This window comes from Tympanuchus pallidicinctus, unplaced genomic scaffold (genome assembly GCF_026119805.1).
Source record: "Tympanuchus pallidicinctus isolate F22 unplaced genomic scaffold, pur_lepc_1.0 scaffold3, whole genome shotgun sequence".
Classification (NCBI taxonomy): domain Eukaryota; kingdom Metazoa; phylum Chordata; class Aves; order Galliformes; family Phasianidae; genus Tympanuchus; species Tympanuchus pallidicinctus.
The window spans coordinates 104,675,937-104,691,844 of record NW_026294747.1 but is presented as its reverse complement, the minus strand read 5'-3'; the positions used below and the strand labels follow the sequence as shown (position 1 = coordinate 104,691,844).

At 37.0% G+C, this 15,908-nt stretch overlaps 1 protein-coding gene across 3 annotated transcripts in view; it reads left to right on the top strand.

Annotated features, from left to right (window-relative positions):
• SEPTIN7 (septin 7) overlaps positions 1–15,838 on the top strand; it is a 72,013-nt gene extending 56,175 nt beyond the window's left edge. For 2 of the 3 annotated variants that reach the window (XM_052692351.1, XM_052692353.1), the window contains exons 7-14: positions 1,349–1,441; positions 2,642–2,738; positions 4,281–4,332; positions 5,206–5,331; positions 9,518–9,538; positions 12,078–12,213; positions 14,151–14,290; positions 14,809–15,838. In XM_052692351.1, the coding sequence (XP_052548311.1) occupies positions 1,349–1,441; positions 2,642–2,738; positions 4,281–4,332; positions 5,206–5,331; positions 9,518–9,538; positions 12,078–12,213; positions 14,151–14,290; positions 14,809–14,848 (705 nt within the window). In that variant the 3' untranslated portion in view covers positions 14,849–15,838. The remainder of the gene's footprint in view (positions 1–1,348; positions 1,442–2,641; positions 2,739–4,280; positions 4,333–5,205; positions 5,332–9,517; positions 9,539–12,077; positions 12,214–14,150; positions 14,291–14,808) is intronic. The other variant, XM_052692352.1, reaches the window with a different exon arrangement.
• The last annotated feature ends 70 nt before the right edge of the window (positions 15,839–15,908 follow it).

Genomic DNA, 15,908 nt, shown 5'->3' with positions numbered 1-15,908 from the left:
CATTATTACTATTAACATGTCAACGTGAAAGTGAATGCTATAGATTTATTAAAGTTGCATCAGGCAGTAGATGAGAAAAAGTATACCTGCCAGTCAGTCTTGTCTGTAGCAATACTTTTAAAGATGATAACTGTTGCATTGATACAATTGACATTGTTGCTTTGCATTTTTACTAATTTGGTGGTAGTGCTTCCAATTGGCTTACTTCAACTATGGGATCAGAACACTTAATCTTCCCTATATTGTACAAGGAGGACAAGGAGGACACAGAACATGATAGAACAAGACCTTAGGTTGGTTTCATCAAACTGTGTCCAGTTGCAGTTTTAAAAGTAACAGATTCTTCAAAACGTTGATAGTAAGAGAGATGCTGCATGTAAAATTCTTGATACAAGACTGAATATGAGAAGACATTTCCTGCCTTGGAGAAGCTTAGTCAAGGTGCTGTAGACAGTTTTGGTTTCTTCTCACGTGTTTTCCTTTGGATGTAACCCCATATAATGTAGAATGCAGCATATTTCTTAGTACATGCACAGTTTTATCAATGAGCTGATGTTAATTAGGGCAGACTTTCCAAAATGAAATTGAAAATAAGTCCTTGACTGAACTAGAAACTGATATTCTCTGAGATTGCTAACCTGTGAATCAGAAACATTCTCCAAAACCATGTAGCGAAAGCTAAATGGTCGAATATTTTTCCATCTAAAATTCTGTAGAACTAATCAGCTTGTTTCTAAAATTATGCTTCAGATAAAACAGTGCAGCCTCATTTTTGATGGTGCCATCGGTTATTCTTACGTTTTCATTAGTGCTTGCAAATGTTTTCAGTACATCTTGCTGCTAGAATCAAACTATCAACTAAACCGGGCCATCTTACTTCTAGCAAGCGATGCTTGAGTGAGCTAGGAACAGAAAACCATAGGTGTGGGAATTCAAAGGGCTAAAGTATGCCTACAGATTTATTGTTATTGTTTTGGGTTTGGTTTTTTTTGGTAGGTTGCCCAATTCCTACACCAACCTGAAAATTTCAGCTATATTAGTTTTTGCATTTGCACATATATCAATATAAATCTCCTAGTTTGTTTCTGCTACCTTGCTCTGATGGACAGTATTCCATTAGCTGTGCAGTCTCCAGTGCTAAGCTGTGTTCTCCTGCCAAAGAAGTGATGGTCATGCTAATAATCCCTTGGAGTAGCCTCGTGGTGTTAAACCTGTGCAAGTGTCATGATGTTAACTTAAGTAAAAAAGGTCTTGCAGTCAAACAGAAAGAGGGAGAATCAGCTGGCAGCAAGAAATAAATTATTTTAAAGTGTGACTTCCTCAAACAAATAATGTTTTTGGTTTTCAGATAATGAAAGAAATCCAAGAACACAAAATTAAAATATATGAATTTCCAGAAACAGATGATGAAGAAGAAAACAAGATTGTTAAAAAGATAAAGGTAAGAAATTCTGTTTTCAAAGACTGCTATCCTTTTCTCTCCGGAGTGAGGATGGAGAATGAAAAGCTCTGTCCTTAGCAAGGAGCCCACCAAATTTTTTAGAGGATGGAAAAGAAAGATGTATGGCTGTTCTGAGAATTGTTGCTTTCTACCTGAGGGAATGAAATTCTTCTCAGAGACTGCTTAAGCCCTTTCACGAGTGAAATTCCTAATGAGAGCACTAGATCACATTCTCATTAATTAACTTTTAAAGATCACTTGCTTTTTATTTATTCCATCCCTCTTTTACTTTTATCCACCTGCCACATTCTGACTGGGAGCTTAGTAAGAAGCAAGGATACTCTTTCAGAAAGGTGTGCAGTGGTATGAAGTGTGGGCATTACACTTACTAGAAGTGTTGTCTGACTAATTGATCTTCTGAAACTTTAATGGAGATGAATGACTAAAGACAATCCATAGTGCCCTCAGGCTGTTGAAAGACTTCTTGTTTACTTGTGTTTTTTGGTTTGTTCTTGTATGTTGGAGTCCATCTTGCAGCTGTTCCTTCTTTTTGCTCTTTAGCAGCCTGTAAAAGCTTTTACATCCTTTGTTATTGTGGGAGTTGCCTAAGACAAATAAAACACAAGTAGCACAAATTAAAGCTATTCTGGGACTAAGATATGCTGGCCTGAAGGAGAAGAGGAAGAATAAAAGCAAGACTGAAAGCCCTGAATACTTGATCTTTGTATGCTGTTCCTTTCAGCTGTTTGAAGCTGCTCCTGGCTACTTTGCTTGTTACACTTGAGAGATTTCTTGATTCAGCTGAAAACAAGAACTTGAAGTAGTTCTTTGGCAAATCTTTGAAAACTGAGTAGAACAATCCAGTCTGAGTAGTAATCATTGTAGCCAGTGGCAGTAGGAGTTGATAAATAATTACTGTGCAAGAAGATTAAATAGTCTGTTAAGCTTACCAAATGACAGCAGTATTTCTTAGCCAGGTTTACAGAATGTGTCAGTCTGCAGATTTCAAAGGAGTGTGCATGTGTATAAAAAGTGTAACAAACTACTTGGAGGTTAGGAATGTTCATGTGGTCTGGGCAAACTGCACTGCTGTGTCACAACACTGAACTGCCTTATGTCTAGTTTATACACGATCATGCTTTTGCTATCTGCATTAGAAATGTTGAATTACTTCTCTAAAAGCAGTGCTTTCTGTTGTAGGACCGTTTACCTCTGGCTGTGGTAGGTAGTAATACAATCATTGAAGTCAACGGCAAGAGAGTTAGAGGAAGACAGTACCCATGGGGTGTTGCAGAAGGTAAGGCTTTCTTGCAGTTTGTAGCCAGCTGAAGCATATTAGGACATTAGCTTTTATTTGGAATGCTTAATTTAATGTGTTTTTGAATATACTATTTTTTGTTGTTCTGACAGGAACGAGATAGAGGTTCAGCAACACATAATTTTGCAAGCAGAATCTTGTTCAAGTTTCACTGAGGAACTGTAAACCTTTAACTTACTGCAGTTCCTACGTAAGATGAGGCTTAAAATAAGTCTTCTCTAGTATCCTTATTTTAATTTCTTTTAAATGAAATATATTCATTTCTTGAATTCTACCTTCCAGGATGTTCATATTAGAAATGTTAATGTGATGTGCTTGACTAGCATAAATTCAACTTAAAGTTTCTGGACAGATGTTTTTTCTTAAAATGTTTGCTTCTTAATTGCTGAGGCATAATGGCAGGAAGGTACTTAGTATTGAATTGAGTAGTTTTTATAGTTCCCTTTTTTTGTGTTCATTTAAAATTCTGCTACTCTAGAAAATAAGTTTTTAAGATGATGGCTTGTTCTTCTGGCAACCATTACTTGTATTTTAACTCTGTTCACCTGTTTGAAATGACACGTGGAAAATAAAGCTTGCACCAAGCCATATAGTGAAATAAAGGTTATAAACTTGTGTTGTTCTCCTTGATGGTATGATGTCTGCATTTTTTTTTCTTTGTAGTGTGCATGTACTGAATAAAGAGAAGGTTTTTCTCACATTTTTTACCTTCAAAGGACTATAAATTCAATGCAGTGTAAAACAGCAAAGAAACCAAGCACAGTATGGACCAGTACTTTAAAGAGCAATGCTGTAGCTCTTTGAAGTGCATGTCTGGCAGGAAATGAGGTTTGGCACAAAGTAAAAACCAGCTGTACCAGAATGGATCAAGCTTTATTTTAAGGCTCTTGCGTTAGTGTTTTGAAATGTACAAAATGGTGCAGCTCTTCTTTATTTTAAAACAAATGTCAGAAATGTTTCAAACTCAAGTGATTGTATGATTTTTTTGAAAGGGAACAACTGCAGCTTAACTAAAAGGACTTAAATTCCTTTGCAAAATTGAGGGTGCAGCCTTCCTTTGCTTATTTGGTGAACAACAAAACTACATGAAAATTCAGATGAAGACTTTGCATCTCCTTTGTGGTGTTGGAGGGAAAAAATGCCTTCATAAAGTCTGCCTTATTCAAGACTTTGAACATAGCTGGATCTAGGCTGAGGTCTTCAGTTAATGTCTGATCCTTAATCACAGCTGTACTGACAGGGCCTTCAAAGGATCATAAAGATGGTGAAAGTGACAAAACTGTGTTTCTGCTGTGGTCGTATGGCTTCAGGGAACACAAGAACTCGGCTGGCAGGATGCACTGATACAAGTTATGCTGCTAATGCTCTCCTGCTGGTATCACACATACTGTGCAAGTGAAAAAAGGCTGGAGGAAATCTGTTGGAATGAATTTAGAAGGTGGATGATATCTAAAAAGCCTTACTCTGAGAAAGGCACGTTTTTTGGTTGGAGTCTTAACAAAAATTCATCTCTTTCTGCAGTTGAAAATGGGGAACACTGTGACTTCACAATTCTGAGGAACATGTTGATAAGGTAAGCAACTTCTGGGTAACATTACATTTTCTAAGATGTGTAACAAGTTGGAAATTCCTGTGTCAGAGGAAAAAAGGATTTGAACTAGTGAATTCATTTTTAAGTGCAAGCTTTTATTCAGGTTTGGTAAGAGCTCGTTTAACCGCATGTGTAGTAAGTGATGTTAGTGGGTTGGTGTTTTGTTTTTAAGTAATCCCCTCTCCCTGATTATTTGTTCTTCAGTTGTGATACACCATATAAATCCAAGTCGTCTGTTAGTGTTGATGTGTACTTATTTGCAGGCATCTTTTAATTTCCAAAGCAAGATTCCTGTGCTTCTTGGTGTTAGGTGCTGAGAGGCTTTTCTTCCTATATTCACAGTGGTTCAGTAAGTTCATCTGCTGTAACAATGGCTGATTTGACTTTTAAGCTTCACTGTTCTCCGGAGTGATGATGGGAAAATACTAGAGGAAGCTCATGCTTGTGTTGATGTTGAACTTTACATTTATCTTTTGCACACTTGAAAGATAGAAGTGAGGAAATTTGGCTTGTTTCTTGCCTGCCGTAGTCATGAGTACCTACATACAAGTAATGTCCAGCTTTCTTATTTATTCTTCATATACTTGCAAGTTTGTTCTCAGAACTCTCATTTTCCTCACTTAACGTTTGGAATAACTGCAAAATTGAGATAGCTCAGTGGAAAATAACCTGATATTTCTGTGACTTTGCTGTCTGGGCAGCTCTAATTTAAATGGATGAATGATGACACTGTGGGATATGGAACATTAATGGAGGAAGATTAGCTTGAGTCCATGTGTAAAGTGAACATGTAATATTGTTTCAGGTAGTATTTTGCGTTTATGCACTAAGCTGATAAATTTCACTTATTGACAGAACTCATATGCAGGACCTGAAGGATGTCACTAACAATGTACATTACGAGAACTACAGAAGCAGAAAGCTGGCAGCTGTTACATACAACGGTGTTGACAACAATAAAAATAAAGGGCAGCTAACGAAGTAAGTTCTTGCTACAGTTGTATTGCTCTTTCATCTCTTTGCTCTTTTTTTTGTTGTTGGCTTTATTGTGGGAGTTTTTATGTTGCTTTTTTGTTCTTCAGCCAGTTACCTTTTAGTTGCGCCCTGGTCTGAACACTGCACTTCTGGCTTACTCATTATTTGGTTTTGTTCTGTTCACTAAGATCTGTGCTAGTCTAACTGAATAGGTTAAAACAACCATGAATTTTAGTTGGAATTAGCTCTGAAGAGGAAACATTTTTAGTGCTTCTGGTTGTAAGTTACATGTCACTGGTGTGTAATGGAAAGTCTTACTGCCTTATTGTTTCTGGTTATGGTTCTATACTACCTTGGGCATTATTGGCTCTTAGGAATGCTGCATCATCAATAGGGGGAATGCTTCTGAGACTCGAGTGGGTTAATGCTTTGCTTAGAAACTTCAGTTTAAAAACTGTGGTTGTTGACATTAGATGACACTGTTGCTGTTTTGTTTCTTTTTGAATGGCAGCCCTGGCTGCTTGGAGGGGTGCTTATCATGATGGTGAAATTATTGCAGCATCTTTTATCTTTGGTGGGAGTAAAGTTGCAGTGCAGGGGGTGGTGGTCGTTGCTTTTGAACCCTCATTTTGATTGCCCCTGACAGCAAGTTGTTTGCCAACCTGATGAAATCACTGGAAGATACAAAAGCAAGCCTTCTTGTATTCCTCACATACAAGGCTTTTTGAAAATAGCCACATTTTTAAGGATAAGCATTTTCTCGGTTCTACATGTATCAACAATAATTAATGATTAAATTATTACTAATTAGTGATGCTCTTCTTTCCTGTGACTTATTTAGACACAAATTTCTCAACCAAATTACAGGATGCTCTCCTGTTCAGCCCGTGATATGCTAAGTTACAGCTGCTTTTCCTGGAAGGAAAAAAGAAAAGCTACCGACTATTAACATGAAAAATGCTGTTATTTTTATCTATGTGAATGCTTCAAAGCCATTCTTTCAGTGAAGCACTTCGTACTTGACAGTATCTTCATGCTTTGAAAGTACTGTGAGAGAATGATTTAAGTGGGCACAGCGTAGTTGCATGTAGAATGAGAGAAAATGAGGCTTCCTTGCTTAGCATTAACAAAAGTAGGATGGAATATGTCACAACTGTTCCAAAAAATGTGCTGAAATTCAGGTAAAGTTTGTTGTGAAGTCAAATGTTAGAGTAGTCCATAACACAGTGGTGACTGCCATCCATAACACACTGCTCACTGCCATCTTAGTACTGATTTGCAGCTCAAAGCTTCTGGAGATGTGTAGCACGCCTGTTAGAATTTTCTCAAGCTATTCATAGCACTGCAGTGTTAGGGCTGAGAGGGGAGCAGCTCTCAGAACTGAAATTACTACATGAGGTAGTTGTGGAAAGCACTGGGGCGGGTGTAAGGCAGCTTGCACATTTCAGAACAGAGTAGTGCAGCAGGGAAGGAAACACACTTGAGTGCAAGAACTGGAGCCTACTTTCTCTCCATGAGCTGATCGTGTGTTAATGACAGCACAGAATAAAAAGTCCTTCACTTCCTCAGGATCTAACTTGCTGTTATTACACTTTTTTTTTTTTTCTGTTTGCTATCACTGTAGTGAAAAGGGGAACATCTTCAATTGCAGTTTTGTATATCAGAGAAAATTGTTTTGATTTTCTTTTTTATATGGCATTTAGTAGCATTTTGTCTCCTTTTCCCAATCTCAGTAGCTTGTTTAGATTTAGAAAAGTCTTGACTTTGGTAAGAATGTTTGCTGTTTCTTGTGTTCTGTGCCTTGCTTGCATTTTTGTTAGCCTGCACCTATGAGCTTTGGCTGTTGCTCATATCTGAGGTATCATATGTTAAAAAAAAAAGAAGCTTTTTATTCCCCTGCTGTGAATATGAGATACATTTCTGCATGAATACCTATTCCAAACAGTTTCAAAACTATTTGCATTGTCCATCTTTGCCAATCAGTTTCTGAGGTCATCGCTGTGCCTTTTTATTTCACTGGAGTTCGTACTCCAAATATCTGGAACTACTCTGCTTTAGAAGCATGCTTAGTTGCAGTCTCAATCACTGTGCTGTCCCACTGAAATCTTTACAGTCATAAGTGCCTTTTGAAGCCAGTTTTCTCACTGGGAACGTTGTGGCACTGAATCTCTGAGGTGAACAGATACAACTGGCACATTTAGCCGCTCGTTGGCTTTGGGGTTTGTTTTTCTTTTCCTTCAATGAATAATTTATCAGGTAGATTAATCCATCTGGTAGACAGCAAAGTCTTGCAAACTGTAACAGGTATTTTGAACCTTTCATTAGAGATTTTCTTCAAACTCTGGGTGACTTTTTAAAAGTACCATGAGTGCACATAGTGGTTATGAAGTAGCTGATGCTATTCTTCTCTTGCTGCCTTATCCACATGTTTAATTACCATCCTTTTTTTTCTTTTAAGCTTTAATGTGCTTCTTTTGGCATTGATGTGCTTTCGTACATTTGAATCTATGATATTGATACAGCACAAAGAAAACTTTCCTGGTAACCACGTGTGTCTTTCTGGAAATTAATTACAAGGAGGAGGAGCAAATATTAATGCTTCATCTATGTGTCCCTGAGGAATGCTGTGTGTTTGCTTGCTTTTTGAAAGAACTGCCTGCCTCTAAATGGAGTAATATTTAACTTGCTCTCTGGAAATCTGATTCTTTAATGAGAGACAGATCCTGTGTCTCTATCTGAGGATGGAGACTGGCTCTGCCGCTGTCTGGCTGTATTACAAGCATCCTGTTAAACACAGATACAAACTCTGGCTCTGGAAACTCCTGTGCTGCTGTCCCTTTTGTAAACTGTGGGAGTGTGTGTAAGAGATTGTATGAGCTGTGCTGCTGGGACTTCTCCAAAAGCTTCTCCTCCTGGCAGCTGGTGAAGACTGACTTGACCTTTTCACCTTAGAAATAAATTAAGAGCTTAAGAGATCTTTATTCTTCATGCAACCGTTAACTTTTCTTTTTAAACAAAACTGCAAATGTGAAAATGAGTACAAGTACCCCTTAGGAGCTGTAGCAGTGTTGTGTGGATGACTTGAAGCAATGTGTTTCATGCAGTTTTCTTTTACTTCTCTCCTTTGCTTTGATGAAACTGTAATCGACTGTTGTACAGGCGGCACGTTGGCCCAAGAGCAGCCTGCAGCATGCACCACGAGATGTTCCCTTTGTGTATTTAGTGTCTGATTTCTTCCAATTGTTGAGATAAATCTCCGTCTTAATTTAAAAAAAAAAAAATCAAGGGTAATCTTCAGGTATATAAATAACACTCTGCAGTGGTTGTACACGAGCACTGTGTGCCATATGCTGAAATTTGCCTTTGCTCTGAAATTTGCAGTTCTCAATTCATAAATCTTTCCGTTTGCTATTTGAGGTTGATATTTTCAGTGGGTTTCAAGTCATGTTGTACACTGTGAAGATGATCCTTATCTGGTTACTGCTCTGTTCAATCAACTGGCACAGTGGGTCACAAAATACACAATGCACAGATTCTTCCAGCTGTCTAGCTTAGACGACTACTAACTCCTTCTGACCATATTCTCAATATTTTGATAGCCTTATTGAAACACCAAGATTCTCTGCTTCCTTTTCACCAGAGAGAAGGAAAGGTAGGGTGGAGCATCATGCTGGGAGGAAGTCACAGCAGCAGTGAAGCAGAGCTGAGCACAACCTCCTGTGAGACCTCTGCTGGCCATTGACTGAAGTGCTCTTTTTGCAGCACAGGGACATTAAAGCTCGATTTTAACGTAATTACCTTTACTAGGTGACAATCTTTTAACGAGTATATAAGCTTCAATACGGCTTTGGGTCTATAGAACTTGTTTAGAGCAAGTGGTTGTTGATGTCACTAAAATATTTAAAATTGCTTTAAGAGCATTACGTATTGTAGGTGAACTATTCCTGAAAATATCTGCACATCAAATCTGCATTAATATGGACATGGTGTAGTGACTTACTAACTGAATTTTAAATATAATAAGCTTGAACTAACACTTTCCTTTCAGTGTGGAAAAATTTGCTTTTGTGGGAGCACATAATTAGCTTGAGGAATCTATTAATAACGAATTTACTTTTTAAATTACTGCTTTTTGGTTTTGTGGTTTTATTTAAGCATGCTAAGCTAAGCCTCTGTATTTTTTGTTTTTTAGATTTGACACAGTTGAAGGCATGTAAGTGGTCATTTAAATTTTTCCAAAAAAATTTAGACAAAAATTCTTTAAACACAAAAAGGATTTTACTGTTTAATGGTTCAAATTTAAAACAGTTTTCTGTTTTCCAACTCTTGGCACTGTTTTGTTTTTGTTTTTTTTTTCCCTAGCTGTTTTTTGTTGTTCTAAAGCTATGCTAATATAAACGTTAAGAAATAATAAATATTTTCAGTGACAAATATCTCTGTAAAGTTCTTTCTCCTTAGAAACTTCCTGGCTAAGCCTCAAAAGAAATATGGTCAAATTTTAATAATGAGTAGAGAGCTGTTTCAGCTCATAAATTACGAAATTCTTCCAGTTTCCATCTAAAGATCCATCTTATTAATATAGATGCTAATAAAGAATGAGTGGAATTTTCATGCTTACCTGTAAATTTACCCATCTTCATTGGACTGAGAAGTCAGTCACTTTAATCTTCTCTGACCATGGTTTGATTTTATTACTGGCTTGCAGAGGTTCCACTTTTAACAGAGGGCTGTGTTACCATGCACTTAACTGATCTAACAGAACATTTGACATCCTTGCTGTGTGGATTAGCTCTTTTTTGTTCAACATATTAGCATAATTTTAACCTGAAATAGAAGGTAAACCTGTGGCAGCTACTTAAGCCCTAACAAAAAACAAGTTGTGACCTCTGAAAAGATCTCAACTCTGAATGTTTGCTGGTTAGTTCAGCAGTTTCTATGCAGACTACTTGCTGCCACTCTACCAAGCACAGCTTGCATGACATCTCTTTTAGACTGCCAGGCTGTCAGCAGAAGGACAGTACTGCTCCCAAGTCTGTCCCAGGTTAATCTAAGAGCAGACACGTTGGAGAACTTGATAGTCCTAAAAAATAACAACAGTTGAATAGTTTGATTTTGACAGCTGGTAACCTTACAGAAATACTGCTACTTGCTTTCTCTTTCATCATCTTCTTAAGTGAAACAATTTTTGTGTATTTTTATATGTGACCCATGCTTAATCAAAATTTCTCCTTGACAAAAGTTGCTCTCAGTTGGCTGTTCATATGGCTAAAGTAAGCATTAGACTGAGGATCACTTTCAGATCTGTGTGTTTGTTCCAAATTTTGCAAATAATAGTTCAGGTTTAAATTCTTTTTCAACAGAAGAGCCATTTTCTTCCTCCTCACCACCCCCAATTATCAACTTTGAAGCATATTTAAAAATGCCAGTATTTGAAAAACCATTCATGTGAGCCTTGACGTGACATACTTCACTTTCACTTTGTGGTTAGCTCTTGAATATAAGTAATAATGATAAACTGAGCCATTAGCAGTCCCAGCAGGTCTTGACAGTTTGGTATGTATACTCATTCTCTTAAGAATGACAAACTAAATCAAAATAGATGTTGCTGATTTTATTTCAGTCATCACTGGAAGTTCCTCAATTAGATGTCCTCTTAGAACATTGGTTTTTTGTTCTTTTGTTTTTAAGCACTGACACCAAAAGCATTTTTGGTAGAGGGCAGATTTGCCACCGCTAAGTTATAATTTACCAGTCTGAGCGAATTTATGCTTTACAGCAGATCCCCCCTGCTTGTTGATTGTAACAGTTCCCTATATATTCAACAGTTCTCCCATTTTTACCACTAAAATGGTTCAAATTGATGTTTTCCAAAGCCACAGTTACTCAGATCTGGAATAAGGCCAGTAGTTGTTGTTGGATGAAGAGCAGGAAAGTCGCTGATAGGACTGCGTACGAATTATCACTGGGTCATACATTACCCTGTTTTACTGGGTATTTAATGTCACACTTGTCATTTAAAACTTGTCTCACTTTAATGTGAGATGCAAGCTTTACATACATCTTAAAAAGTTCAGTACAATTCAGGAAAGTAGTAACCATGTAAAATGCAAGGAAAAGAACTGCATTATTTTTATTCTTTAATAGCATTTTTCTAGAGTCAAGTCATCCAACTAACACCTTCACAAATAACTGACACTCAGTTGCCCCAAACTTGTTTTTTGCTAAGTTAACTCCTTAGAAGTAGAAACCAGAACCTTCAACACAGTTGTAATGCTAACTTTACACTTACAATCACTTTGAACAGTTAAAATTTGGAGAGAAATTGAGACTTTTGTCTGCAACACCATTAAAATTTTTATTAATCTGTTCTACATCAAGTTTCTGTCCATTAATTTTTGCATATATTTGAACTGGAAAGAACAAGATGCCTGAAGATCACTTGGAAGATGTCTAATTTTTTTTTATTACTTTGATTTCTTCCCTGTGCATGACCAGGTTTTACTTAAGAAAGAAAAAAGAGCTTCTTTAATTTTAATGCAAGATATATCAGCTGGGGGAGAGATACTGTATGTAATGTATTTTGTAGAAAGCATAATAGTTAATAAAATAATAGAAAATAATTTAAGCTAGCTGTGCATACAGCCGTGCTGTTTATTTTAGTGCTTCAGCATTTTTATCTTGTTTTTCTTGCAGATGCCCTAAAAGAACAGGAAAAAAAAGTGATTAGCTAACTTCTTCTGTATTTATGGCAGGAGCCCATTGGCACAGATGGAGGAGGAAAGGAGAGAGCATGTAGCCAAGATGAAAAAAATGGAGATGGAAATGGAACAGGTGTTTGAGATGAAAGTCAAAGAAAAAGTACAGAAACTGAAGGACTCTGAAGCTGAGGTAATCAAATGCCTTAAATGTCCTTGAAGCTGAACAAATGCAGAGATGGCTCTTTTCTCCAAGGTCTTCCAGCTTTTATTTCATGGTTGAAGAAAACTTGGTTATTCTTTGTTCCCGTCTTGTTGTCTTGGCTGAAATGGTGTAAGCACAAACTTAACATGTAATTTTAACATTCCTATACATGCTCTTTTCATTTTCACTGTCAAAGCACACTGAGGTAATTGATGTAAGTAAGTAAGTAAGTAAGTGATACAATGAAGTACTTCATAATTTTCTTATCCACTTTTTTCCTCCTCCTGTGGATTATTTTGTACCAGTTTTCTTCAGTGCACTTAAAGGTCTTGAGACTTTGATGGTTTTACACGAGCTGGTTTAGTAACAGCAGTTGCCCTCATATACTGAAGAGGCATTTCAGGAATTCCTGGTACAACGTCTAAGAGCATCTAGATGAGAGCAATGAGGTGAAAAGACAAGTGTGTGCTGTTGGCAGTATTTTGGTGTCATATGAACGTACGTGAATTTTGCACGTATTTAACTCTTAATTTCTGTCTCATCCAGTTGAACTCCTGACAGTGCAATCATTTTTATGGGTTTCAGGCACCCCTTGAAGTGCTCCTTCTAGGAGATTTGTATCAAATTGCATTTAGGTAGAAAAGAAATGTTGAGTTGTGAAGATGCAGCTGCTCTCGAGGAGCTCAGTGGAGGAGTTCAGAACTGTCAAAGTTCCGGAAGACAATTTGGCTTCAGATTTGAGGGAGAGAGGAAACTTGGCAGAGTAGTTGAAGTGCTCCCAGGTCTGGGTATTGTAAAGAGCCAAGATTTACTGCATCAGAGAGGGGGGGGGAAAAACAAAGCATAAAACCCAGAAGAACAAAACCATCAACCGAGGGGTCTTTTTGTTTAAGTACTGATGGAGTTACATTGCCTTGATTTTTTTTTGAATTTATTTATCTCATTCATACTTCTGGCTTCTACAGTGTACTGTGGCAATAAGCCTGCAATGAAATGGTGACCTTAAAAACAAGGGGAACAAAGCTCTTTATTTTTGTTTTTCATTTACTGCTTCCTGACTTCTTCACCAGCCGTGTCCCTCCATTATCAGTTTGTAACTGTTCATGTAATTCATTCTTTTTACCTCCTTCTCCATTCTTCACGTCATAAATTTTCATTATATTTCTGTATGCTCAAAAGTAGACAGCAGGTAGTTCTGAGTTGGAAGCTTTTTTTTAAAGTGTTTTGAAGGGTTTGTGTAAGACTCAGAAGATAGAAGAAGGGCTGTTTCTATTTATCTCATTTAGAAACACTGTTAGACTACTCAAATGGGGTTTTGCTTTTCCTCACAGTGCTTCCATTCTTGCATTTGGGGCATTTGATTGCAGTTCCTACCAACAGAAGTGTCCAGGAGAGACTTGTTATGCTGTACAGACAGTGCAGATAACTCACCTTCATAGTACTACTAATCCATTTCATTACTAAGATTATTAATAATTCGTATTAATTGAGGAACAAACAAATTAATATCGTTTTTCCAAACAGGGCCTTAACGCAGTTAACGCTGTAGGATGAAAACAGTGAGATACTATTATTTGAGGCATTACTGATATTCACATGTTTTGTAATTTAACATGTGCATTAGATATCAAATATTCTGGATTACTTTCGTTTGCAGCATCTAACTGCCCACAGCTCCTGTCTGTAACTCAGGAAGCATTTGCAGTGTTTTCCTTGAGCTCTAAGATGTGATGGCTCTTGGTGTTTGTTTTGTTTGATTTTACTCTGTTATTGCTACTTTTAACCTTAATGCTTTTGGTCAAAGAATTACTTTCTCTAAAGATAAACTACAGCACTAGCACTTTAGTTGCTGATGTTTGTTGCTGTAAATGCACAGCTGTTGTGTTTTGTGTCCTTACTGAATCCATTCATGACTTTTTCTATAGCTGCAGCGACGCCACGAGCAAATGAAAAAGAATTTGGAGGCTCAACACAAAGAATTAGAGGAAAAGCGTCGCCAGTTTGAGGATGAGAAAGCAAACTGGGAAGCTCAGCAACGTATTTTGGAACAACAGAATTCCTCCAGGTACATTGATTCGTGCTCTTCAGTTCACAGCATATGTTTTGTAGCTTTCTGTTCAAAAGAAACTTCCGTACTAATAATGGTCAGTGGTGTTTGACCATTGTGGAAATACCACCTAAAATCCAAGAGAAATCTTAAACTGCACTCAATTACAGAGTATTGGACACAGTGGGAGTATTGTTAGCTTCTAAAGTATGTTTTTAATCTGGAAAAACAGTCTTCAAACGTAACTAGACCTATCTTAAAAGAAACTATTTGTATTTAAAAGTCAGATTATATTGGACTTTGGAAGGATAGAGAGCTGAGGCTTCAAGAATTAATCATTTAAATCTTGTAGTCCATAGCTGGGGGAATACTGTGATGGATGCTTAAGTTTTCTTTACTATATTTGCTGTAGTTTTATATAAATTTTCACACCGTGCATCACGACCTGCAAGATGTGGCAGAATGCATAACCTGTATCTAAAAGGCACACAACTCGTATTCAGTTTTTAACATTTTTTGTTTTAATATTGTTGTAGAACCTTGGAAAAGAATAAGAAGAAAGGGAAGATATTTTAAATGCATCACTTTGACCACCAGTTATGTATTAGTTGCCAATATGCCAGCCTGGACATCAGTGTTTGTCGGATCCTTTGACTAATTTTGCACCAGTTGTATCCATAGTAATGGATTTAACAGCATGACAAATTTCTGTTCATTTTGATGGAGAATGAGATGCCTTGAATTGTCTAGGAATTGTGTACTTGGAAAAGTAACAGCTCTGAGTACCTTTTGTCTTTTTTCTTTCCTTTTCGGTTTTTAAACAGACGTCATTTTAATGCAAAAGGAAACATTTTACTGTCGTACAATCATGTCCTGGTGGTTTGACGGTTTACAGGAGACAGATGCAAGGACTCCAGACGGTTTTTAGAGAGGATAAATTGCCATAATGATGATGCAAATGATGCTTCCCTATCATTGTAACTCAAGAATTCCATTCAGTGCAGCATATACAATAATGTAATTTAGTCTAACACAGTTGACCCTATTTTTGACACTTCCATTGTTTAAAAGTACACATGGAAAAACAGAAGTTGTAGGCTTACAGTGCACCTAAGCTTTTTATAACAACCCTTTTATGTTTTGGATTCTTTAAATATATGCTATTCTCATTTAGTAACTTCTTTAGCCAGAAGGATCTCATTACTGCTTCATTTTTGTAATAACATTTAATTTAGATATTTTTCCATATATTGGCCCTCCTAAATAGAGTATAGCTTCTTTCATATGGTAGGAACCAGTGAGTAAATCTTTCCTTTAACTCCCTTTTTACATTTTATGGTAAGTAGCAGGAAAAACGCATTTATAGGTCATTTCTAGGCAAAATTGTGGAGTTAACTACCAACCTGTTTCTACCTGTGTGCGGTCTTTCTTTATTTTACTAGAGATGGGAATATGGCCTCAAGAAACAGAAATCACCGTTTCGCATTTAGCTGTATTCATATACTGCATTTCTGTATTTTTGTTTGTATTGTAAAAAGTCACATAATAAACAATGTTGTGATGTTACACAGTGCGGTGTCAGCAGTTTTAAAGGACTCGTGTAGCCAGGTGCTTTAACCTTCTCTTCCATTTGGAG